We start from the raw sequence: 25,064 nt of genomic DNA, 5'->3' as shown, positions 1-25,064 counted from the left end.
TCAGCCTTGAAGAGATGCATATAAATTGCTTCTTTCTAAATTACACCCCTAAGTCTTGTCTAGCAATACAATGAAAAAGAAGACCAAGAGTTGTATTAATAACTTACTTAAAAGATATGAGGGTTATTTTTTAACATCTGCACAGCTATTAATAGAACTGTTAAATGCAATAAACCTACTGGAACAAGAAAAATGTTTTCATTCCGTAAGCTATCTTCCGTTTTGTTAACTTGATTTCTGTTGTGGACTACATTTTAGCCATGTAACCAACCTTGGGTAACATTTGATGTCTGAGCTTTAGTTTTTTAACTCATTGATGGAAATATCAGTAGCTTCTATGTCAACTGTAAAATTGTGTATTTATTTCCATTCTCCAGAAAAAGAAACCTGTTGTTAATATATCACTATAGCTGTCACTGCCCTGCTTTACAATACGAATCTCTCCTCCATCCTGAAAGCTAAGAAAGATACAGTACCCAACAAGAGGCCCCCAGAAGGAAAAAGAGACTCGATTACTTAATTTTTTAAGTCCTTCCAACTTGTTCCTAACCAAAGAGCCATGGAAAGATCTGTAAATACAGTGTCTTCAGTACCTTCATATTCTCTCATGAGTTCCCACTGCTGAGGGGATAGGAAACATACAGTGAGGCTGGGCATTTGGATTAATTTTGTGACATAAAAGGAGTGGAGGATGACAGCTCTTTTGAAAGAGAAGACAGTAGACATTTGATGCACCCACATTGGAATAAAGCTAATGAGAGGCTGCCCGGTGCAGGTTCTTGGAGTGTTGGCTTTAGTGAATCCAGTGAACTGGCTTATTGGCACAGCAGGAGCTCATATGTCAATGACGGTCTATAGCCGTAGCCACCATATATTAAAGCCTGCTACCCTACCCGCCAGGTACTGTGCAGGGACCTTCACAGAGCTGTCCTCACCAAAACCCAGAGAAGCAGGTAGCTGAAGAAATAAACTCGGGAGATTCATAGACTGTCCCAGCCACACAGCTAGTAAATGATAGTTGGTATCCTAAAGCCCATGCTCTTTACCTAACAGGTTTGTCTGCTTCTGGTATTTTGTTCTCAACCCTCTTGCAGATTTGTGTGATATGTTCATTTTCACTGTCTTAAAGAGCAAGTAAATTCCAATATAACTTTACCTGGGTTATCAACATTTCTGAATTGCTAGCCTATACATAAGATTCTTAAAGGTCTCTTGTGGTTCTTGTGAATTTTTAATAGGTCTTGGTGACTTACATGAAGCTACCTTTTACATTCCCCTTTTCAATCTTTGATAAGCATAGTGGTTAATAGCACAGAGTGGTTAAAAGCTCCTGAATCAGAATCCCAGCTCCACCCCTTCTTAGCTGTGTAACTGTAGGCAGATTATTTACCCTCCCTATGCCTCAGTTTCTGCTGTACAAAGAGGATAATAAAAGTATCAATACCTACTTCATGGGCTTCTTGTAAGAATAAGGTATATTCAGCATTTAGAGCAACGTCTGACAGATAACGAACACTGTAAATATTACCTATTAATACTGTTGTGGTTACTGTTTTTATTGCTGTATTCTTACTGTTAAATTTTTATTTTCTAACTTTTAATGAACACAATAATATCTTATATAGATTTTGATATAATTATCTAATGTTTTGGGGCATTATATGTAATTTTTAAATCTCTTATTACCTGTATAGTTTTCCAGATAATTCTTATTTGTCATGTATTTTTCAATATGCTATATGAAATATTTTTAAAGAGAGTAAATTAACTTCAGTTGTACTTAAAATTTTTCATCTGGTTGAAATCATTTTTGTAATTATTCTGATGCAGGACATGGCCCAGTAATCCATAATGCCGAAGCTAAAATTCTACAATACATTTCTCACAGAAATATCCGAGAACAGCAAATTCTTACATTGTTTCAGGAGAACTCTGAAAAGTCATTCACAGCAATGGATCTTGTAAAAGTTATCTACAAGGTAATTTTCATTTATCTTATTTGTTCAAAGGCACGATTTTCATAGAATAATCTATTCAGTGGACTCTAGACGTGGTAAACTCATCCGATCCCAGAGCAGCGTGAGTCTGTTAGTTTTGTAAGTCATGTCACTCGTATGGATTTGAGCCCATCAATCTCAACCTTCTGGAACACAGAAGTTAGACAAACACTGGCCCGCAGAACAAAAACAACCATCGTGAGCCATTATGAAGCCTTTTATACTCCACTCTGTAGGGGAGATCACGGCCAACAGCCTGGCGGTTAATCTTTGTTAGGATTTGTGTATTATTCTAGCCATGTTGATGGTCTGGTGTCCTGACCGGCAGCGAGTAAGGGGTGATCTGCTAGAGACAGCTACTGGGGTACCAGCAGTGAGAAGCGGTAGCAATGCTCACAGCAGATTAAAGGGAGAAAGGCTGGCCATGAAGAAGGGCATGGGTAGAGCCACTTAGAATAGAGAGAGAGGGCCGCTCACTCGGTGGCCTCTGAGTGCATCACTACATGCCAGCGCTGCGTGGCAATCCATCAGTATGATTCGGTTTTTCCGCAAATGTTTATTCGATACCTGCTTCGGGGTTAAGAATGGAATAAGATGATCTGGGTTTTAAAACTCCCACTACCATAACCTGTATGGCCACAAAATACCATAACTGAGAGAGTATAACTAAAGATGAGCTTGAAAAGGAACCTGGGCCAGTTTCAGTTAGTAAAGGACCATAATGTCCCATGGGTCTAATTTCTCAAAATCCAGGTATCTCAGTGGGCTTTGTTTTAAAAGGGAGGAATGAATGATTAAAAGGGCTGACAATAAAAAGTGCCAGGAGCAAAGGGGTATTGCAGATGTTTACATTCTGCAAAAGAGTTCATTTCCTCATAATACTAAAGTTTAGCCACTCTAGACTCTAAGTTTTTTCTAACCCCAGTACAGACAGCAGATCTCTCTGATAACCCTCACAGATGGGTCATCCAGTGACTGTGCAGGCCTCAGAAATGCTGGTCCTGCATTCAGAGACGTGTTCAGGGATGTGTTCACTGCACACCCGTGTGAAGCACCTGTCACACACACCTAACAGCATTAGGTATTGCAGAGACATTTATTCATTCCACAGATGCTTACTGAACGCCCTCATGTACCACACACTGGACTAGGTGCAGAGACACACAGATGACTACAGATCCCCGCCCTCCACGGACTCACGGTTTCGCGAAGACAGACATGTTAAACAGATTCTTGCAATTCTGGCTGTATCATAATAGCTCCCAGTTTTGAGCACATGATTATGTGTTAGACACTGTACTAGACGCTTCACATTTCCAATTGTAATTTGAAGTACTTAATTTCAAGTACCTTGAATTTTCACTGCATAAAGATACTGTTATTCCAACGTAACAGATTAAAAATAGACTCAGAAAGTGTGAGCTAAGTAAGTTTTCCAAGGGCACAAAACTAGCAGATGTCACACACTCAAATGTCAGAAGTCAGATACTCAAATCTTGTGTTTTTCTATCACACCACGCTTCCTGCAAGGCCCATACACAGTACGTCAGGGCATAAAGGAAAGAGGAGTCATTTCTGCCTGGTGAAGATGCAGGGTGGTGAGGCTTGTCCAGAAAAGCTTCGGAAATTTAATTATTGAATCGGATCTTGAAGAAGGAGTCAGGCCAGAGTACAGGAGAAGAGAAGTCATTCTAGACAGAAGGGAAGATGTGTTCACACACTGGGAGTCACAAAGGCATCATGTGTGTTTGAAAACCCACAGAGAAAATGCATCTGACTGGAGCCCAGAATGTATATTGCAGATGGGCAGGGAGGGGGTCCCAGGAAATGAGGCAAGAAAGGCAGGCACGGCAGGTCAGGGGACGCCCTTGGTTGCCATGCTAAAAAACTGTGGGCTTCAGCCAATAAGCTGGGAATGACCACCCATCTTAGGCAGGGAGTCACATAATTAGACCTAGAAAATCACACTGGTAGATATAATATATGGTACTGGAGCTTCAGGGAGTTTGGGGTCGGAGCTTTCTGCTTGGGAATCATTAACACATGATGTTGCGGTGACAAGTTGATCAAGTAAAAAGAGAAGAGAGTCAATGATACAATTCATCATGAGAATCAGTATTGAAGAGAAATCGGGGAAGAATATCCAGGATGAAGATGAAATCATAAGAGGTAAAATAACCAAGGGAAAAGAGAAGAGTTCTTCCAAATGGAGAGACTAGCCAGTTGATTTCAGGTAAAATGAGGACGGAAAAGAATTCTCTGAATTTTTTTTTTTTTTTTTTTTTTTTTTTTTTGTGGTACGCGGGCCTCACTGTTGTGGCCTCTCCCTTGCGGAGCACAGGCTCCGGACGCGCAGGCTCAGCGGCCATGGCTCACGGGCCCAGCCGCTCCGCGGCATGTGGGATCTTCCCAGACCGGGGCACGAACCCGTGTCCCCTGCATCGGCAGGCGGATTCTCAACCACTGCGCCACCAGGGAAGCCCGAATTCTCTGAATTTTGATTAAAATATAATTCAATGATCTTTGCAAAACTTTTTCGGGGAGCTGAGAAATGGAGATAGTCAATTTAGTCAAGAAGCTTGACTTGAGGAAAATTCTTATTTAAATCATATAAGGAGACAACTACTGTATGTTACCACTTGTAATGTGGAATCTAAAAACTACAACAAACTAGTGAATATAACAAAAAAAGAAACAGACTCATAGCTATAGAGAACAAATTAGTGGTTACCGGTGGGGAGAGGGAAGGGGGAGGGGCAATAAAAGGGTAGGGGAGTATAACCTGTCATGTATAAAATAAGCTACCAAGATAAATATATTGTACAACACAGGGAAGAAGGCCAGTCAGTATCCTATAGTAACTAAATGGAGTATAACCTTTAAGAATTGTGAAGCACCATATCGTTCTTAACGTTAATATCGTATATCAAGTATCCTCCAATAAAATTAAAAATACATACTTAGAAAAAAGAATAAAAGGAATATTTATTTTGTTTACCATTCAGATAATAGTTGTCAATATTACATTACTAGCTTGACGAAAATAAAGGAAAAATTGTAAGATTTAAGGTGGAGACATATATACTTTTAATAAAAATGTGCAAAGACATTACCATGTAAGCTAATCAACAGACCATAGGGCCAACTGTCTGTAGAATCATCAAAACTACCTACAATAATTTTTATGTTTATTTATTCATTCATTTGTAAAATAGTGAGTTCCCACTATGTGCCATTTTGCTAAGCACTGGGTATTCAGTAGTGAACAGATGCTGCTACTGTATTGTCTTTATGGAGCTTACAGTCTGTTTTGCCTATAAGTATACTTCTAATAATATAGGGAGTCAAAGCAAGACATATATAAGATGAAACAGTGTTGATTATTACTCTGCAAAACTGTATTTGAATTAAGACCGTATTATTTTGCCTTTTTTCTTTAAAAGTTGCAAAAAGATTAACTCTGTTCTTTTTTAAAAAAGAAATGCTTTACTTTCACTCTCATTTTTCTTTGAGGATACTCCTGAGCATTTACATGAAATGGCCGAACATAACATCTTACTTCATTTGAAAAAACTAGAAAAGGAAGGGAAAATATGTAAGTATTCTTCCAAATTTTAGTTCTTTTATTACCAGCACTTAAAATATTTGTTAACAAATGAACTAGTTTCCTTTGAGGAAAAACATCACCCACCAGAGTTCTCCCTTGAATGTCACCGTCAGTTGGAGAGACAGTCACTAGGAAGGGTCAGTAGCAAAAGGCCAGGGGATCACAAGTTAGAACAAAAGCTTCCACAGGAATGAGAATCATCTCGCATGGGGGTTCCAGTCCTCACCCACCAGAACGACAGTGACGGGCATGTAGCGGGAAGAGAGCTTCTCCTCTCCCAGACCACACGAGCACGAAGAATTTTACACGTATCGATAGGAGATTTGGGAACGGCCAGAGGTCTAGCAGCGGTAAAGGTAGCAAACTCAAAGATACTAAAGCAGTAATTCTGTAATTGTTCCCTAGTGTTAAGTTAATTTGTCAAGTTAATAATCTTAGAAGTTTGATCCTTAAAAAGCAAGAGGTGCGAAGTTGGACTTTGTGTAGAAGCTTCAGCAACATCTTTATATGTACCCCCCCCAAGAAAAACCCCAACTTTATATTGAGCAACACAATTATTTTAGGAATTAATGCCATTTCTAGTTACAAGATAACTTAAAATCTAGTGATTTGCTCATCTTTTGTTAAATTTTTACTCTGTAATTTTCTTTGCATAGTTAGCAACATGGATCCTGAGGAGAAATGGAAAGCTCACCTTTAGTTTCAGCTTAAAGAAAGATTGTGTGGTTCTGTTTGTAGAGAATGGTATGTTTTGTTAACTATTAATTATTTACAGAGAATATAGCATGTGGAACGTTGAAAATAATCCTAAATATACTTTAAAATAACATCATACTTATTCTAAAGTATGTAAATTACATTTTGCACCTATAATATTAGCTATGTGTCTCACCTAGGTCTTATAACATTTTACCGAAAATTCAAAATCCAACAGTTTATCCATTTTCAATACATAAAATAAGTTTCTTTTAAAGTTATAAAAGTTAATGTCATTTAAACTGGATATTATTCTTAGAGGTTATTTATCTATTACCAGTGGTCAGTAATACTGTTTTTTCTAGCTGCTTCAATCAACAGCACAGGTTTCAGTGTAATCCTTCCTTTTCTGCAACGTTTGTCTACATCTGTAGATTACAGGCTTGTTTTCATATTTCTATCAATTATATCATGATTATATATCAGTTCTATACCTCTGTATCGTGTATATTTTCTCCTAGTGGCATCCCACAAATGATTTATATAAATCAACTTCTGGTAATAGAAAAATATTAAATTCCCAATTAAAGTCATTGTAAATAAATCATTATTTCTGTTATCCATTAGTACAACCAACTTACTTTCCAAATTTAGGTTTTCATATATAGTCATCAGCACATATATGAATTATATACCAAAGTTTTTAAAATTAGAATATTATAAGACAGAATTTTTTATAAGAAGTGTTTTTAAATCGTGGTTAGGGGACTTCCGTGGTGGCACAGTGGTTAAGAATCCACCTGCCAGTGCAGGGGACGTCAGTTCGAGCTCTGGTCCAGGAAGATCCTACGTGCCACGGAGCAACTAAGCCCGTGCGCCATGACTCCTGAGCCTGCACTCTTAGAGCCCATGAGCCGCAACTGCGGAGCCCGCATGCCACAACTACTGAAGCCTGCATGCCTAGAGCCCGTGCTCTGCAACAAGAGAAGCCACCGCAATGAGAAAGCCACGCACCACGATGAAGAGCAGCCCCCGCTCGCTGCAACTAGAGAAAACCCGCGCACAGCAACGAAGACCCGGTGCAGCCAAAAATAAATAATTTTTTAAAAAACAGATAAGCAACAAGCATACCTGTTTAAAATAAATAGTAGTTAGGTTCTAAGGTAGCCCACCAATGCTTATTTAACCCATAAGGTTGCCAAATGACAATACAAAAATGAGCTCAGAATCCTGAAAGTATACTTTCTTTTCTCTTTTCTAAAGACTTGTTAAAAATTCTTTAAAAACTTGCGTTAACATCCTTACCTCTTCCTGCCCCTTTTCCAGAGGCCCCTAGAATTTTCATACCATTCTAAACTCCGGAGACCTGTTGTGTTCCTGAAACCATTCCATATTACAAAATGACTGTGAACTCAACAACAAAAAACAGACAACCCAATTCAAACATGGGCAAAGGACTTGAGAAGACATTTGTCCCAAGAAGATATGCAAATGGCCAATAAGCACATGAGAAGATGCTCAACATCTCCAATCATGAGGGAAATGCAAATTAAAACCACAACACGTTAGGATACAGGGATGAGAAGGGCAGTTAGAACTGGGGGAATCGAATACACAAAGCTGAGGCGACATTGTCTTTCTAAGGTACCATGGCACACTTGAAGCTGCAAGTGCATCTGTTGAAAGAGGGGTGATGAGGGAAGGTTATTAAACTTGGTTCTTGAATGAGTCTAGGCAACTGAGCTTTATCAAAAGCAATGGCATCCACTAAGTATCTGCCTTGTGTGGGTACTGGGCCACATGCTGGGGATCCAAAGGGGAACAAAATAGCATCTCTGCTCTCAAAAGAAGCTCATCTGGTTGTGGAGACACACAATTACCATATGCAGTAGCAGTCAGTTTGTTTGGAGTAAAGGAAGAGTGTGTAGCCTGGTTGGGTTTCAGAAAGCTGCTTAGAGGCGGAGCCTAAGCCCAGTCTTGAAAGATGAGTCAGTGGCAGCCAGGTGATGAAGCTAGGGGTATCTGTTTGGGAGATGAGAAGATTGTTCTAGTTGGAAGAAATGGTGTATGCACATAAACAGAGAGGTGGCAGAGCATCACGTGGTTGGGGAACTAATTTATGTGACTAAACTACACTGTATAGTATTTGTGGGTTGAGGTCGTAAGGATAAGAAGCATCTCCTGGGAACCAGTGTGCCGTCATCCAGCCACACAGGATGGATATACACACTTTAGCGATTGGAAAGCAGGTGGTGGTCCGTGACAGGACTAGTATTATTTTGTTGTCTCCTCAACAGCGAGTTTGTCCCAGACCATGATGGTAATTTTGCTCCCCTTTTTGTTTCTATCGCTCCAGCCAATTACTTTACCCCCATTCAATACACCCAGAGGTTGTAGATTACTCATAGCTTCTGCTTACTCATTTTCTATTTACTCAAAAGAGTTTTTGCATTCTCCTTATCATCACCTCTGCCCTCTCCCTGTAATGCTTCAGCTTCTGTTTTGCAACCACTGGGTAGCTCTCTAGGTGTCTCAGGTTCAGATCTCCTCATACAAGAGGACCTGACTGGTGTGATTAATCTTCTGTATCCCTTTTGGAGAGCTCTCCCGCCATCCTGTCCTATATGTTACTGACCAGCCCTTATGGTAACTGCTCTAGACCAATCATCTGGGACCAGAAGGGTCCCAGGAAATTTTATCAGAAGGGTACCCCATTCGACAGAGGCAGCACACGGGGTAAGTATTCTGAGATGGCCTTTTCAGCACAGTAGGGGAGGGAAAAACGAAGCCAAAGGAGTCTCAGAGGTAGTAGAAGACAGAGTAAGAGATACGGGAAATATTTAAGAAGAGGAATAGAATTTAGGGACCTATTAGGTCTTGAGGGATGGGATCAGGTGGAAAGGAAGAAGCCCAGTAGAGCTATAGACTTCTGGCTCGGGCAGCTGGGTAGTTGCTGAATTGATAACCAGGATGAGGGAATACAGGAAATGGGGTACATAGAGTGGGTCAGGGAGGGATGATGCATTGTACTGTCGATGTGAGTCTGGAGCACCAGGGAACATCCAAAGAGAGATACCTGGTAAGCACTTAGATACACAGAGCTGGGGCTAAATAGGTAGCCTCTATTTTGTTGCAAGTTAGTGTGAGCAAAAGGGAAAGTTGGTTGGCACAGCTAACCAACCTGAGAAGGTTGAAGGTGAAGCCAGGTTTGTGAAGAAGAATGAAGATTTGGATCCCATCAGTACAACCCCAAACATCTTTTTGTGGGGTTGGCGGGGGTGGTCAGAGCCTCCACAGCAGACTGGCTTCTTCACATGGTGAAGGTTACGGGCAGCTGTGGGCTCCTAACTAGCAGGGAAAGCTAGGTCTTCCAGCTTCAGTTTGGAAAATCCTAGGGGAAGGACTCGATGACTTGTACTGGCTCATTACCCACACCTTGGACCAGTCCCTGTGGTCAGGGAAACATGAGGTTCTGTATTTAGCCCAGCTTTGGTCACATGCCTGCCCCTGTGGCCACAGTGGGTGAGATCTCTTCTCAGATGGAGAGGAGGCTCAGAGAAGTGTTCGGGACCAGTACTGATTCCTTCATAAATAGCTTTCCCTTCTTTCCAGTGTGTGTAGAAGAGATGAGAAATAAATCAGAGCTCTTTGCGGTAGCTCACTGGATGCCCCAGCCAACTCTGTGAAACCTGAATCTTTTCTGTGTGTTTCTGGGAGACTTTCTGAGTATTTTTAAGTTATTTGCGAGTATTTTCATATGTCCAGGTTGTCACTTCAAGAAAGAGTAAAATTAATAACCTATATGGGAAAAGAATCTGAAAAAGGATAGGTATATGTATGACTGAATCACTTTGCTGTACACCCGAAACTAACACATTATAAATCAACTATACTCCAATGTAAAATCAAAAAAAATTTTTTTAAAGAAAAAGTAAAGTTGACTAGTAGCAGGGAGGCTGGAATCCTAGAGAAAATGAGAAAAGATTTCAGTGCAGGTGTTTCTTAACTCCGCCAATGCTGAACTTCTGCGCCCTCTCCCTTGCCAGTCTCCCTTGCTCACCAACGCAGTGCACCGGCTTAAATCTTGCTACCAATTTCCAGGCATTGTTGCATCTGGAAAACTCATCAGTCTTTTCCCTTTTTTCCATTCTGGGGTGGGGAGGGGTCTTATAAAGATACTTGGTTTTGTTGGGGGGAAAAAGTTCCACGTTTGAAATAATGACTGTGAAAATCTTAGTTCCAGCCGCTCTGATGCTGGGCCTTTTGAAACGTTTGGAATTAAAGCGGAGAATGGAGGAGGGGCCTGTATAAGTGTATTTACTTGTGTATGCAGGCAATATCTACGGAAAAACACCCCCAACATTTTAAAAAACAGTTACATTGGTTACCTCCCAAGAGGAGAACTTATGGGTAGCTGAGGAACCAGGGATAGGACCGGAAACATCACAATCTACCCTTTTATATCTTTGGACTTTTGAATTATTTGAATGTATTGCTTATTCAAAATATAAATAATAAAATGTCTTAATCAAAAGAAAAGGCCTGAGTCTGTCTCATAGAATCTACTGGGCTAGTCTCCCAGAACAGAGGGGAGGTACATGCCCACTGGGAAAATGGTAAGTTGACCTGCACCCCAATCTACAGAGAAGCTTAAGAAGGCAGTCTGGGTTAGAGAGAGATTAGGAAGTCACGGCCCTGAGGTTGCCATGAAAGCAATGGGTAAATGTACACAACCTTGGGGTGGGTACAAAGGAAGAGAATTGGCAAGGATGATTACGAAAGCTTGATCAAGGATAGGATAATCACTGGGAGAGAGGCGTGACAGCAACCAAGAGAGGCATCCAAAACGGGACAGTCAACAGTGTTAAATGAAGACTCTGATCTTATGTGCTGTTTATGCTTATTTTATCCATTATTGAATCATATAACATTAAATTCTCAAAAAAGTAGCTGCTGCTTACCAATTTTATCCTGAAAGACTGCTCAAAAATGCTAAAATTCTGAATCCCCCGCAAATCCATATTAAAACCCATTAACATTATAGGCAGTTTTTAAAAGCATATTAAGCATTATTGTTTGAAAATTAATTTGTGGTACTGATTTATGGCAGATGGATCACGTTTATTGCCATTCCTTTCCAAGAGCCCCCCCCAAATAATATATATTAAGTTTACAGAGGTACAGATAAAAAATAACAGTAAAAGATATAAACCCGAGAAGACCGTCGAAGAAGAGATTGCAGAGATTTCAACCAAATTTTGAAAAACGGCGGATGGAGTCAGGGAAGTGATGAAACTATAGCCAAAAATTGCTGGAGGGAAGAGGGCCAGTTCACCCTAACAACCCCTTGAGAAGATGAGGAGTTGGAGGCACCATATACTGCAAAAGGTAGGTACTGCTCTGCTCTAAAAGTGGGACTGGGGACTTCCCTGGTGGCACAGTGGTTAAGATTCTGCCTGCCCAGGGCTGGGGGTGGGGGTGGGATGAATTGGGAGATTGGAATTGACATGTATACACTGATGTGTACAAAATGGATGACTAAAAAGAACCTGCTGTATTAAAAAAAAAAAAAAAAAAAAATCCGCCTGCCAATGCAGGGGACACGGGTTCGAGCCCTGGTCCGGGAAGATCCCACACGCCTCAGAGCAACTAAGCCCATGCGCCACAACTACTGAGCCTGCGCTTTAGAGCCCGCGAGCTGCAACTACCGAAGCCCGAGCGCCTAGAGCCCGTGCTTCGCAACAAGAGAAGCCACCGCAATGAGAAGCCTGAGCATCGCAACGAAGAGTAGCCCCCGCTCGCAGCAACTCGAGGAAGCGCGTGCGCAGCAACAAAGCCCAACGCAGCCAGAAATAAATAAATAAATAAATAAATAAATAAATAAATTTTTTTTTTTTTTTTTTAAGTGGGATTGGTGAAAGCTTTTTTTTTTTTTTTTTTTTTTTTGGCTTCACCACGTAGCATGTGGGACCTTAGTTCCCTGACCAGGGATTGAACTCACACCACTGGACCACCAGGTAAGTCCCCATAGTGAAAGCTTGTTATGTGCAACAGACCCCAGTGCTACTACACGGCCAGCCAACCACCACCCCAAAAAAGAGACTGAAGTGTATTCTTGAAGGTGAAAGGCAGAAAAAAGTTAAGCAAAAGTCAGAACAGTAGACCTCCATTCCCCTTTCCTCACCTGTCCCCAGAACAGCAGCTTCCAAATAGATGAATGCCAGGTAGAAGATTGGAAATTTCATCTCGAGAGAGCGAATGATCTAGAGAAAATTACCTGCACAAGCCCTGCTCACAAGACCCTAATCTCGTCAGAGACCTCACTTTGAACCATCGTTATAAAACCCCTCATCGAATCCTCCCAGGTTGGGGGAAAAAAAGAAAAAGAAAAAACCTGCACATACAGTTATATGTAGGTTCTCCACCACCATGGCCATATCTCCCTACAATTTGACAAATCCTCCCATACACTCACCCACATATACAGTTTCCAATCAGTATCTCTTAATATAAACAGAAATCAAACATCAGAAATGATGGAGTAAAACAAGGAAAAGTAAAGAAAAAAGTCAATGTAGAGAAAGCTTTTTAAAATTATTGGTATCTTTAGAGAGATAAGGGAAAGTATTACAATTTGTAAAATAAGAAAGATTACTACGAAAAGTAACTGTGGAAAAGTCTTGGAAACTAAAAATATATAACCAAAATAAATAGAACGGTTGGAAAACAAAGTTGAGAAAGTTCTTGGAAAACAACAACAAAGATGGAAAATAGAAGAAAAAAGACAGAAGACTTTAAAAGGAAACCAGGAGGTACAAAATCAAAGTAATAGGGGTCCAGAAAGAAAAGAACTGAAAATAGGCAGAAATTATCAAAGAAGAAATACACGAAGATTTCCCAGAACTGAAGGACATGAGTCTTTGCATTGAAAGGGTCTACTAAGTGCTCAACAGTGTAAAAAAAGATAAAACAATCCATACCAAGTCCTACCATTTCAAAATTTCAGAACATCAGAAATAAAGAGAAGCCCTTAGAAGCTTCCAGGCTATGGGTGTGGTGGTAGGATTGAGGGTTAGAATCACTTAGGAGGGAGCATGAATCAAAATGGCACTGGCTTTTTAAATGTAACAAGGGATTTTAGGACAGAATGCCTTCAACTCTCTGAGGGAAAAATTATTTGTGTCCTAGAAGTTTATAACCAACCGAATTATCAGTCATGTGTGCAGGTAAGGACTCAAAAAGTGCATCTGCCATGCACCTCTCTTTAGGGAACTGCTGGATAATGCACTCCAGAGAAACAAGAAGAAGGAAGGCGCACAGGTGCAACAGCGAATCCAATACAGGAAATTGTCAAGAGTGAGTTCTAAGGGAATTCCCTGGTGGTCCAGTGGTGAGGACTTCACACTTTCACTGCCAAGGGCCCAGGTTCAATCCCTGGTTGGGGAACTAAGATCCCACAAGCTGCACAGCGTGGCCAAAAACAAAAAAAAAGAAAAGTGAGTTCTAAGACAAAGGGGCCTGTCTCCAAAGCCTGCTCCATATTGGAGTAAGAGGAAGCGGAGGCTTCAGAGAGCGATCTCCCGGGCAGGGGAATGAAACGTTATCTGGGATGGTTGAGGCTTTGGGGGAAAGAAAGTGCTGGTAGTCAGACGACAACTCTAGTTGAGCAACTGAAACGACAATCAGTTAGTAGAAAACTATACTGGTGGCGGAGGGGGGAAATGTGGCGATTATTGATTCCAAAAACTAAGAACGATGCTAGGAAAGAAAGAAGCATGAAATGCTCTCTGACTCTTCAATTTTACATAGGCAATAACGGAAACAGTGATTAAAAATTGCGTTACAGGATAATGGAGGAAAGGAAATGGCAGGTCGAGCATGCTAAATCATTACCTGTGATAAGAGACTATCAATTCTATTACCCATTTCTTCCTTTTAGTGAGACCAACGTCTATTCTAATGGCATATGATGCAGCCCATGCTTTTAACATTTTCCCAAGGGTTGAAGAAAATTTTTCACTGAAAGCAGCTCTCTGGTTTTATACCACAGAAGGGTCCCCAGCCTACTTTGTGGAAGTAGATCGATCCTGCTTCTTTCCCCCACTTCAGTTTTCAAAAATGGTTAACATGCTGACCACAAGTGGTGTATCTCAAGATTTTATATCTAAACCTGAAACTCTAAGGAATATTGTTAACCATCCACTCTCTTGGTGCAAACATATGGCCTTGAACCACTTCCATCACTATCAAGTGGGGTACTTATTACCAATAAGCAAATTTCTGGTCGCTCGCTAACCAGATTTACTGAATCAGAATTCCTGAAAAGGACCAAGGAATATAATTTTTCCCATTGACCCAGGTAGTTCTTTATTCACACGAACAGAATTATAATTTAGTATTATGTTGTTGGTTTTTATTTTATCAAAGGTCAGTGTGAGATCCACACATATAAAATCTCTACCTGTTTTTTTTTCTTAATGCTATTGAGGGCAGTGTGTATTTTATAATTCAGTGTTCTTCAGTGTTCGTGGAATGAAATCTCAGATTTCAGAGCTAGGAAAAATGTTTTTCTCTCCTATGTGAACTGGTCTATTTCCTTTATGAGACTAGGGCTTGTCAAATTTGACTAACTATTAGAATCACCTGGGGAACTTTGAAAACATGCACCGCTTCCCAGACCCCAAGCCAGACACACTCACCAGAATCTCCAGGTTAGGGAGGATCCATGTGATACAGATAATTAACCATGTTTCGCACACTCCGCATGGGACAAACATCTAGCTAATTCAACATGTTCACATTTTGCCTTGACTTCCTGGAAGCTAGTCTTATAGCAATTTTTCTTGGAATTCAATTTTTAATATGATCATTGTCCTTTTCTTCCCCCATTTTATTACTTGTCTTATTTAGTATGTTTTTAAAGAATTTCAACTTCAGAGGAAATAATTTCTAATAATCCTGTCCTTTGGACCAGCACATTCTTTGCAATAGCATTTAAGCCTAAAATAAATCTGTTATTAGGATTAAAGAGTGAGAGAATGTTGTGAGCTTTTAAAAGTTTCATCATCCAGAGTTTATGGAGGCTTCGTGGGAAATTACTGTTAGAAAAGCACTCTGAAAACCACTGTTATTACTGCTGTATATAGAAAATTAAGATCCTGATCCCTTTTAGTCTCTTCGCTACGGGCACCCCCAAGACTAAATTCGTTGCTCTTCTTTCTTCTTATTCACCACCTCAAAGAGCTAATCCATTTGAGTCGTGTTAACCATCATCACCAAATGTATACTTGAGCTTGAATCTTTTGCTGTCTGCAGGAACTCTTCATGTAGCTGTCTCCCAAAGTCCAGACATCAATGTGAAGAAACTCGGTATATCTAAAACTGATCTCTCCTGTTTACTCCACAATCTCATAGTCCTGCTTACCTCTCCTTCCCAACTCACCATTTGGGTAAATAGCATCACCATTCCTCCCATGTCCCCAGCTGAATCTGTCCTGGATCACTCCTGTTTCTTTCAAGCCCCACACCATTTAGCAAGGCAATATTCCTGCTATAGTTTGAGGATGTAGATGCGATCCGAAGACCAAAGAAAATGCGGCTGGGTGTGAGAGATGCCCAGGAGGACTGATAAAACTGCCTAGGAAATGAAAGGGGCTTGCTTCACAGGAATGAAACCTATCGTTTCTCTCACAGAGTCTCAGGGATTTCTCCCTTTCTCTTTTCTTCCCTGGCCTAGCGCTCATTTCCTGAGTTAAACTACGACTAATTGATTTCCCAGTATGTGGGCCATTCCTGTTTCCATTCATCATGGTGGTGGTGGTGATGCTTTAGTAATATTATTTGTCCAATCAATTCCTCCTCTATAGACAAAGAATGATAATGGTACCTAACTCAATGAGTTGTTGTATTAAATGTTCTTTGTGTTGATCACAGTGCTTGGCACCCAATAAATATTAGTTGCTATTATTTTATTGTTGTTGTTAACAGAACACAGTCACATATTCCCTTATGATTATTTCACTTGGACTTAACACCAGTTAAGCTCCATAAAGCACCACACTTACTTTTTAGTAAAACCTTACCATAACTTTAAAAATTCACATCCTTCATCTGGGGAGTTAACATTTAATAGTTGTAAAATCTTAAACAAGTTATTTTACCGAGCCTCTGCTTCCTTATTTGAAGGAGGGAAAACGTTATGTTCCTGGTTGATAGGAGATTAAAATTAATAATGTAGCTCTCCAAGGACGTCGTCGTTGAGCTGTGTAGGAGAAAAGCTACCATGGCTTCCAGTTCTTTGACAAAACCTCGGATGCGTGGCCTCTGGCCAAGCGTCTGCGATTTCAAATTGTTGGAGCATTCGTTGTCTCCTTGGGAGTTGCAGCTTTCTATAAGTTTGCTGTGGCTGAACCACGAAAGAAGGCGTATGCAGATTTCTACAGAAATTATGATTCCATAAAAGATTTTGAGGAGATGAGGGAGGCAGGTATCTTTCAGAGGGCAAAGTGATTTTGGAATAGAAAGAATTTCTTTGGGTTGAGTTCCATGGAAGTTTGTCACTTACCTGTGTTCCTGAACTATGAACTCCTAATATCTGGGCTAAGGAATAGTTTCTCATGATACATAAACGATTAACAAATACCGTTAATAATGTATATATCAGCAGTGTTTGGGGGACTGCAAAGAACTGTACACATTTTACCTGTTTTCACTCGTGCTGTAAGCTTTGTCTTTGAGCACAAGGGCTGATGCAAACAAGGAAACAGCTCCAAAGAATCCTTGGCCACCACCCCAAGACCTTGGTTCTACTAGGCACCGAGCCATACACCATTTTTCTGATGGCTACAAGACATCATGTCAGCTCCACCAGTCACAAACTCCCTGAGGTATAAGACCTTCTAATTTTAGAAGCAGTTGAGCAAAGCATTTTGCACAGAGTGATGCTCTCATCATTTCATTCTCCTCAGGAGAAAGTGATCTACTGGGTGACCTCCCTGGCAGAGGTGAGTCTACAGTTGCTTTGCGAAGTACACCCCCAGTCTGCTGCTGCTGTGTCCTCACGTTCCCATCTCCCCAGGAACCACTTACCCACCACCATTTGCCTGCCTGTTCATGAGAACTAAGACCCTCTTGCAGGCGAAACAAGCTCAAAGTAGGACCACTCCTCTATCTGTGTCTGCTGAGTTTATTTCAGAAAGCCATCCTACTACACATCTTCAGAGTCCTTGGCTGTTGCCTGAAATACAAGCCGTCTATTCCATCCCATCCATCTAGTCTTCTCATTCACTCATGGTCATACTACTGTTGGATTTTGCTCCCCTGATCCAACCACCTCCTGCTGTTCCTCTACCTTTAGAACCTTCCCACCATGTTCCCTGGGACACCTGTGTTGGTTCACGTTCTTATTTGCCCAACACCCCTTCCTCTGCACCTTCTAATACTAGACTCACTTACCCTACCCATGGGAAATGCATGTGACCAAGATAGGCCGCGTGACCCAGAAATGATCATACAGCCAAGCCAGCTTTGTCTAGGTCTTCCTTTGGGATTGCTCTGATAGAACTTGCAAGTGACAATGTTCTCTGCCATGTAAATAAAGTCCATTGACTATAGGGAAAAATGAAGCCAACCTGAAACAAAAGACAGAAAGAAAGATACATTGAGAGAGAGTACTGATGAGGTCAAGTATCTGGTTCTAGCTCCCAAGATCCACAGAGCATCCCAATTCCCCAGAGCTTTTCTTTTGAATCTGCTGAATCTTGTGAATCTTCTTTTCAGTCCCTCGCAACTAGGAGAGTTATAATAAGAGAATCCACTCCAGTATAAAGAAACCCCCTACATCCTCCAACCCTGCACCAAGCATTCCCTTGACCAGCTGCTTAAACTCTATCCTAGCCCTCCCCTCAAACCACCAAGCCCCTTGAGTGGGGCTGACAGTCTCCGCCTGTCCAAACCCCTCCAGGGCCACCCTGTTCCTGTGGCCATCTTTCCCTCCACCCTTGTGGCTGTCACTCCCCTCTCATTCCTTCAAAACGGTCTTCCTGGCACTGCCCTTCCTGATCTCATCACAGACGGGAAGAACCTCCACTCAGGTCCACGACTGCTTTGTCTCTGCTGACCTTGCCTTGTCCCTCCTTCGTTTCCGTGTGAAAAGAGGTGTCCCCTCCTATGTAAAGTTAATCCTCTAGCTATGTGCTGGAGGATCCAAACCTTCAAGACCTCAGTCCATCCACGTTCCCACCTCTCCCCATCTCCCCAGTGTCTTCAACCTCGTCCTCTTCTCCCTTGTCTCGTATCTAAACGTGATCATCTGTCACATCATTCAACAGCAAACACAAAACCTACCTTAACTCCCTGATTCTTCTTTAGTGACCTACCCTGCTCTCTCCTCCCCTTTGAAGCTAAACTTCTTGAAATCACTTACACTTCCTGTTTCCATTTTTACACTTTGCATTCACCACTTTCTGAAACTGATCTCTCATCTATCAGAGAAGCATTAACTCAGGCCCTTGGTGTGCTAAACAAAGTGAGACTAAATAAAGTGAACTAAGTTATAGTTTAAATAAGGATAGACACTCCATCTTGGGTTCCTTAAGCTTCTAGAGGTCAGAAGATCACAGTCCTGCCCCTAGGGGGACCCAAGAGTGATCTGGCTGGGTCACAGCCTTTTCATTACCACTTAGTTGGCTCTCCCTCCAAGGGGGACGTGTCCTCTCTTGCCAATCTTTCCTAAGAGTAACCACACTGCATTATAAATTTGGCTTATCGTTTCCATAGCAGTAAACTTTATACTCAAGAAAATTATATCCCTTCCAACCATTAAAGCAATGATTTCGCTTCCTCTTAGAAATACAATTTCTTCCTCACAAGACAAGTGCAATTTTATATTCTTAAAATTTACTATAAATGATTTCACAACAGCATGTAAACAGATAAATGACCTGCTTTTTGTTTGTTTGTTTTTGCCGTACGCGGGCCTCTCACTGTCGTGGCCTCTCCCGTTGCGGAGCTCAGGCTCCGGACGCGCAGGCTCAGCGGCCATGGCTCACGGGCCCAGCCGCTCCGCGGCATCTGGGATCTTCCCAGGACCGGGGCACGAACCCACTTCCCCTGCATAGTCAGGCGGACTCTCCACCACTGCGCCACCACGGAAGCCCTGTTCTTTGTCTTTTTAGTGGGCTTTGTGTTTCCATCAGAGCAAGAGCCAGTCTCTCCAATGGATCAGGTTGAGAATCATTGCTCTCTGGAAGTTCAGGGTCACCCTGGTAAGTGAAGCTCCTGGAGCACTATTTGTACTGAAACAGAATGGGTTTGTCCGACCAACAGGTTGCCAGCCCTGCGACTTTGCGCAAATTATTTAACCTCTCTGAGCCTCAGTTTCCCCATTTTTAAATTAGAATAACAACTATTCATAGGGTTTCTGTGAAAACTAAATGATGTAACTTATGTGAAAGCAAAATATAAATACCTGGAACACAGTAGTCATACAACAAATATTAGTTTCTTCTTTTCCATTCTTTTGTCCCCTGGGAGCTGTTGAAATCCAACAGTCCCATTTTAGTTCTTCCTTTTATTAGGCACGTGCTGTTGTACTTACATTCGCATCATCTCAGAACTGTTTTTTTCCTTTTCATATATGTCTTGTACGACCAACTAGAGATAACCTCTTTGACGGCAAAGATTGTCTCTCTGTTTCTTTGCTATTTCTCATAATTACAGCAACCCTATGCCACAGATTTTCCTGGATAGACCGCATTTCAAACAGTCTGCTTTTTGTCCTTTTCTAAATTATTAAAAATATCCCGAGAATCCCAACATTTCGGGATTCAAGCTACATTTGCGGAAACATCACTTGCCCACAAGACAGTGTCTGTACCCATAGGAGCCAGCGCCACGCTGGACACACAATAGCCTCCAGAGGTGGACACCCCTGAGCACTCAGTCTGCTTAAGAGAGGCCTCCGGAGCCCTGAGGGCCTCCTTAGACCACTTTCCCCACCACCATGACCCGCCTTCAGAGGATTTACCGGCAGTCCTCCCTCCCTATAAGCTTCTGAAGCAGCCCATCCTAAAAAGGAAGCTAAAATTAGAACTGATTCCCCACTTTCCCTAAAAGACCATCTGCAGAGTGGCCCCATGTGGCAGGACCCTTTCCACCTTACCTTAGTCCCCTTGGAGGCGAACCTCCAGGTCATCCACCGTCACCACATTCGCTCCCCCTCGTGGCTCTTCCTCCCTTGATTTGACTTCAGCTAACGTGCCCCCACCCTTCCACTGCATCCCCTAGAAGCCCAGCTGTGTCATCAGCCAAGCCCTCCACAGCCTCCACCCTTTTCTGCATCTTTTCTTTACCCTCTTGCACAGAAACCTGGGGCAGCTCTCACTGGAAACTGAAACCTGCTTCGCCCCGGAGCCTCGAGAGGCCGCTGCGCTCCCTCCCACCCCAGCACGCCGCAGAGCCGAGGGGAGGAGTGGGGGTGCCCATGCCCCTCCCTGCTGCCGACAGAGAGCTCTCCCCCCTCGCCCCCAAATCCGCGCTCTTCTGGAAGCCCATGCCCTCCAACTACACCACCCACTCACTACCCACGACGCCGCGACCAACACCCGCTCACCAGGCTCCTGACTCCGCTTCGTCCTCCTCACTCGTGCCGCATGTCAGCGCCCGCCCCCTTCCCCTTCAGCGCCCTGAGTCCCTCCTGGCGACAGAGCACCCGTGAGGCGTGTGGAGGGCGCTCTCCCCTCCTACCGCCTCGACTCCTCGCTTCCGCTTCCGACGTGCGCCCTCCATCACGCCCCTCCCGTCTCGTCCCCAAGGACCGCACGACCTCGGGACTCATCCCCAGCCCCCCACCCTCTGACCGCTTGCTCTCTGGCCAGCTAGCCCCACTCCAACCCTCTTCCACTCCGTGGGCGCCCCCAGTTCCGAGGCCCCAGCGCTCTGCATCTGGGGATACAGCACTGGCAAGCAACAGATGGCACCCTCGGAAGGGCTGAGCTGGAGAGAATTTCGTGAAAGGCCCGTAGACAGAGGAGTGGGCCGGCTGAGAGAGCCCAGCAGAGACAGGGGAAGCTCCCGGGCAGCCTGAAGACGCAGAGGAGAGAAAGAGGTACTGAGCCCAGCAAGAGCTGGAAGTGAGAGAAAGGCTGACAGGGGCTGTGGCCACCGCAGAACACAGGCCCGGCCAGAACCATCATAAGGCCAGGAGGGATCAGGGGAGAACAGACCCCCAAAACTCACTTCTGGTTTTTGGCCAGTGCCTCCCATTGGCTGAACTCAGAGGGCCGGGGAGCCTCCGTGACGCGATCTGAAGAGGTTTGCCTTTCCCAGCAAACAAGGGTGGATTGTGGGTGGAGGGTGACCAGGTAGGAGAAGCACAGCCACCTCCTCACAGCCCTGGCCTATTCTGCAATTCCCCTCAACATCCTTGCCCCTCTGGCACGCTGGCCTGGCCGACCCCAACTCTCTGCCTTCTCCAGAGCTGGATCCAAGCAGGGGGATGGGACCAAAGACAATTATGGGGCTCTGCTTACCAGTCTCACTTTAAATGCAGGCTGGCCGGGGGGTTCTCAGGCTGCACCTCAGCCTGAGGTCTTCCTGCTGGCCCTCCCTCCTTCCTCTCACAGGTGTCAGACACGTATCGCGGTCTGCAGCCTTTCCCTACCGACTCCTCTCCCATCTACTTTTCACGTACGTTGCTGACGACGAATCCCTTACGATTCTAACTTGGTCTTGGTGTCTGTTTCCTGGATCACCTCCGCTGCCACAGACTCACATCCTCTGTCTTGCCAAGTCCAATGGCCATCCCAAGTCCTACAGCCGTCCAGAGTATGGTAGGTTTCATGCAACTAAAAGAACACCAGTGGGGGTATTTTCTCACAAAAGAGTGAAAAATGACTACATTTTAAGGTTTGAAAGAGTCCATTTCAGTTTTAAAATTCACTTTAGTGGAACAATTAATTTCCAAATGACCTAGAATATTTCCATGTCACCCTTCACCAAACAGGTCTTGAAAATACCCATCACATTGGTAATGACTTGTTTACTGTCTTCCATTCCAGGTATATGAGTTTCAAGGACAAAAACGAAGTCTTTCTTTGGGGAATAATAAAAATGTTCTAAAGTTAGATTGTGGTGGTGGTTGCCCAATTTTGTAAATATACTAAAAAATCATCAAATTGTACTCTTGAAATAGGTGAACTACGTGATATAAATTATATCTCATTAAAGCTATTTTTTTAAATGCAGTTGAATCATTAGAGATGGCCACAGAAGTCAGTAAAGGTTTCAGTGAAGTCACCTGTGAATGAGACTTGAAGCAACAGTTGGCGTGTGCTGCGTAGATGAGGGGAGGGGAGAAAACATCCCAGACAGAAGCAGCAGCAAGCACAAAGCCAGGGAGAGCGTGGGAAGAGGACAGACTATCGTGTGTATAGATTTGGAAGCCAGTGGTGCTGGTACGAAGAGATTGGGGCCTATAGAGGCAGGGTTTGAGCATGTCTGGGTAGGCAGAAGCCAAACTGTAAAGCACTATTTAGTCATGCTAGCTTCCCACAAAGGAAAAGGGCAACCACCAAAAAATGTTGAAAAATTTTGTTAGAAAGATCATTCTAATATGAAATTGGAAGGTGATTTGGAGGTAGGTAAAACTAGTAATTGTTTGATCCGAAAGTAGGAAAATAACAATAGCTAACATTTGGGACTTCCCTGGTAGTCCAGCAGTTAGGACTCCATGCTTCCACGGCAGGGGGCACCGGCTCAATCCCTGGTCAGGGAACTAAGATCCCGCAAGCAGCGTGGCCAAAAAGAAAAAATAATAACAATAATAGCTAACATTGATACCTAACTCTCTACTAAGCACTTTCCTGGAATCATCTCATTTCGTTGCTAAAGTAGGCTACAGGTACTACAATTATCTCCTTTTTATTGATGATATGGTTTGCTCCCTCACCTCTTCAAGTCTTCAGGCAAATGCAATTTCCCACACTTTCCCTATTCCCCTTGCTTTATTTTTCTCCGGGACCCTCATCTCAATTTAAGACATGTTTCACTTTGTAAATCTTGTGTAAAGATCCTCTTCCCATACTAAAATGAAAGCCCGTAAGAAGAGGTTCAATTGTACTTTTCCTTCAGTTCTGTATCCCCAGTGCTTAGCATATGGTAGCTGCCCAATAAATAGTTTTTTGAATGCATGAATACGTAAATAAATGAAGAAATCGAACCTCATGGAGATAAGTAACCATGATCATACAGATAATGAGTGACAGAATTCTGACTTAAAAACCCATGTTCTAAAACCACTAAGTCATTCACCAGAGTTGTAATATTGTAGGCGAGCGGTGAGTCCCCTCCTGAGAGTGCAGCAGTGGGAAAGGGAAGGGGGGACTGATTGGCCTTGGGTTTCTTTGGTAATAGTTTGGATATAGAAGGACGCTGAAAGGGATCAGTCCAGGATGACTCTGGTTTCTAGATTTGCCAAATGGGTAAACAGTGTGGTTCAATTCATCTGGAGAAAGAATACAAGGAGTCTTGGTTTGGGCAGAAATATGGAAGAGGAAGACATGTCTCATCCACAAACTTTTAAAAATCATCTCCCTAGATTACCAAGAAGTGTCGTTAATAATAAATACGAGGCCAGTAACCCCAAATTTATGAACTTACTTCAGCCGCATGCCCGTTGGGGGATGGGTAGGAGAGACCAAATAGGAATTGTTCTCTTTTGAAAACTAGCTCAAGGCTACAAAGAACAGGAAACAAGTCCTCAGGTGTGTTTAAAATAACTCTGAAGTTAACTTTTAAGGCAGCTGCTAAAACCGAAGAATGCCCCTACGCTTGTGGAGTTAAGCTGTACTCATACATTTAGATTATTTTGCTGGTGGCAGTGGCTTTCAAGAAGTGACAATCAATGTGGAAGCAGGCACTGACCCCCAAGGCCAGGGTGGCACAGAGGGCGGAAAGCACGCTTGCACCCGCGCACGCCCTAGCACATGGCCGCCGTGTGACCGCGGCGCGGACTCAGCCTCTTAAGTAACCGCAGGAAGCTCGCGCCTCAAAAGACTCCCAACCCCCGCCCTGGCGCGGGGCAAGGGAGGCGCCGCTCGGGTTTCTCACACTCGCCCGGCCCCGGGCAGACGGCCTCCGCTCCCTAGGCGGCGCTGTGGGCTCGCAGGGCCGGCCGCGGCAAGAGAGAGAGAGAGAGCCGTTTCCCCAGTGCGCATGCTCGCCTCCTCTGTGGGCTTCCCCTTTTTTTTCTTTTCCCGGCGGCCCCGGCGGCTGCGTACTGGCTGTGGGATGGGAAGTGAAGCCCCAGCGAGCGGTAGCGGCGGGGCTGTGAGGAGCCGCCAGGGGCAGGCGGCGGCGGCGGCGAGTCGGTGAGCAGCTGGGAAGAGTGGAGCCGGGGCGGAGCACCTGCAGGCACGGGAGACGGCTTCACCATGGCGATTCGCAAGAAGAGCACCAAGAGCCCCCCGGTCCTGAGCCACGAATTCGTCCTGCAGAATCACGCGGACATCGTCTCCTGTGTGGCGATGGTCTTCTTGCTGGGTCTCATGTTCGAGGTGAGCCCTGCCCGCGCCCCAATCTCCCGCCCGCCGTCCCCTCCCCGGGCCCCGGCTGCCAGCTCAGCCCTTCGGCCCGGGACCGCGGGGAACACCTGTGGTGGGGGGGCGGGGGAGGTGCCGGCCGCCGGGCCCGGAGGAGCGGACCTGCCCCGCCCCGCGCCGAGCCGGCCTGAGGCTGCGGAGCCCCGGGAGCCTGGCCGCCGTGCA

The 25,064-nt window shown here is 43.7% G+C and overlaps 2 protein-coding genes and 1 pseudogene across 12 annotated transcripts in view; all 3 read left to right on the top strand.

Moving 5' to 3' along the window:
- LOC131744262 (endoribonuclease LACTB2-like) overlaps window positions 1-22,424 on the top strand; it is a 45,244-nt gene extending 22,820 nt beyond the window's left edge. For 2 of the 10 annotated variants that reach the window (XM_067017576.1, XM_059043647.2), the window contains 4 exons: window positions 1,831-1,979; window positions 5,511-5,592; window positions 6,261-6,348; window positions 7,627-10,839. In XM_067017576.1, the coding sequence (XP_066873677.1) occupies window positions 1,831-1,979; window positions 5,511-5,592; window positions 6,261-6,304 (275 nt within the window). In that variant the 3' untranslated portion in view covers window positions 6,305-6,348; window positions 7,627-10,839. Of the gene's footprint in view, window positions 1-1,830; window positions 1,980-3,108; window positions 4,283-5,510; window positions 5,593-6,260; window positions 6,349-7,626; window positions 10,840-11,469; window positions 11,689-11,897; window positions 12,159-13,568; window positions 14,770-15,615; window positions 16,251-17,024; window positions 17,187-17,267; window positions 17,304-20,663; window positions 21,407-21,923; window positions 22,131-22,358 lie in introns of those variants that run through there. The other 8 variants (XR_010837514.1, XR_010837515.1, XR_010837516.1 and 5 more) reach the window with 7 other exon arrangements.
- On the top strand, window positions 16,583-17,013 carry LOC131744264 (cytochrome c oxidase subunit 6C-like; annotated as a pseudogene).
- Window positions 22,425-23,529: 1,105 nt separating the features above from the next.
- LOC131744263 (endoribonuclease LACTB2-like) overlaps window positions 23,530-25,064 on the top strand; it is a 38,748-nt gene continuing 37,213 nt past the window's right edge. For both annotated transcript variants that reach the window (XM_067017575.1, XM_059043648.2), the window contains exon 1: window positions 23,530-24,854. The gene's annotated coding sequence lies outside the window, so the exon portion shown is untranslated. The remainder of the gene's footprint in view (window positions 24,855-25,064) is intronic.

Source organism: Kogia breviceps, chromosome 17 (genome assembly GCF_026419965.1).
Source record: "Kogia breviceps isolate mKogBre1 chromosome 17, mKogBre1 haplotype 1, whole genome shotgun sequence".
NCBI lineage: Eukaryota > Metazoa > Chordata > Mammalia > Artiodactyla > Physeteridae > Kogia > Kogia breviceps.
The sequence above is the reverse complement of the archived record's forward strand: the minus strand, read 5'-3'. Positions and strand labels throughout refer to the sequence as shown.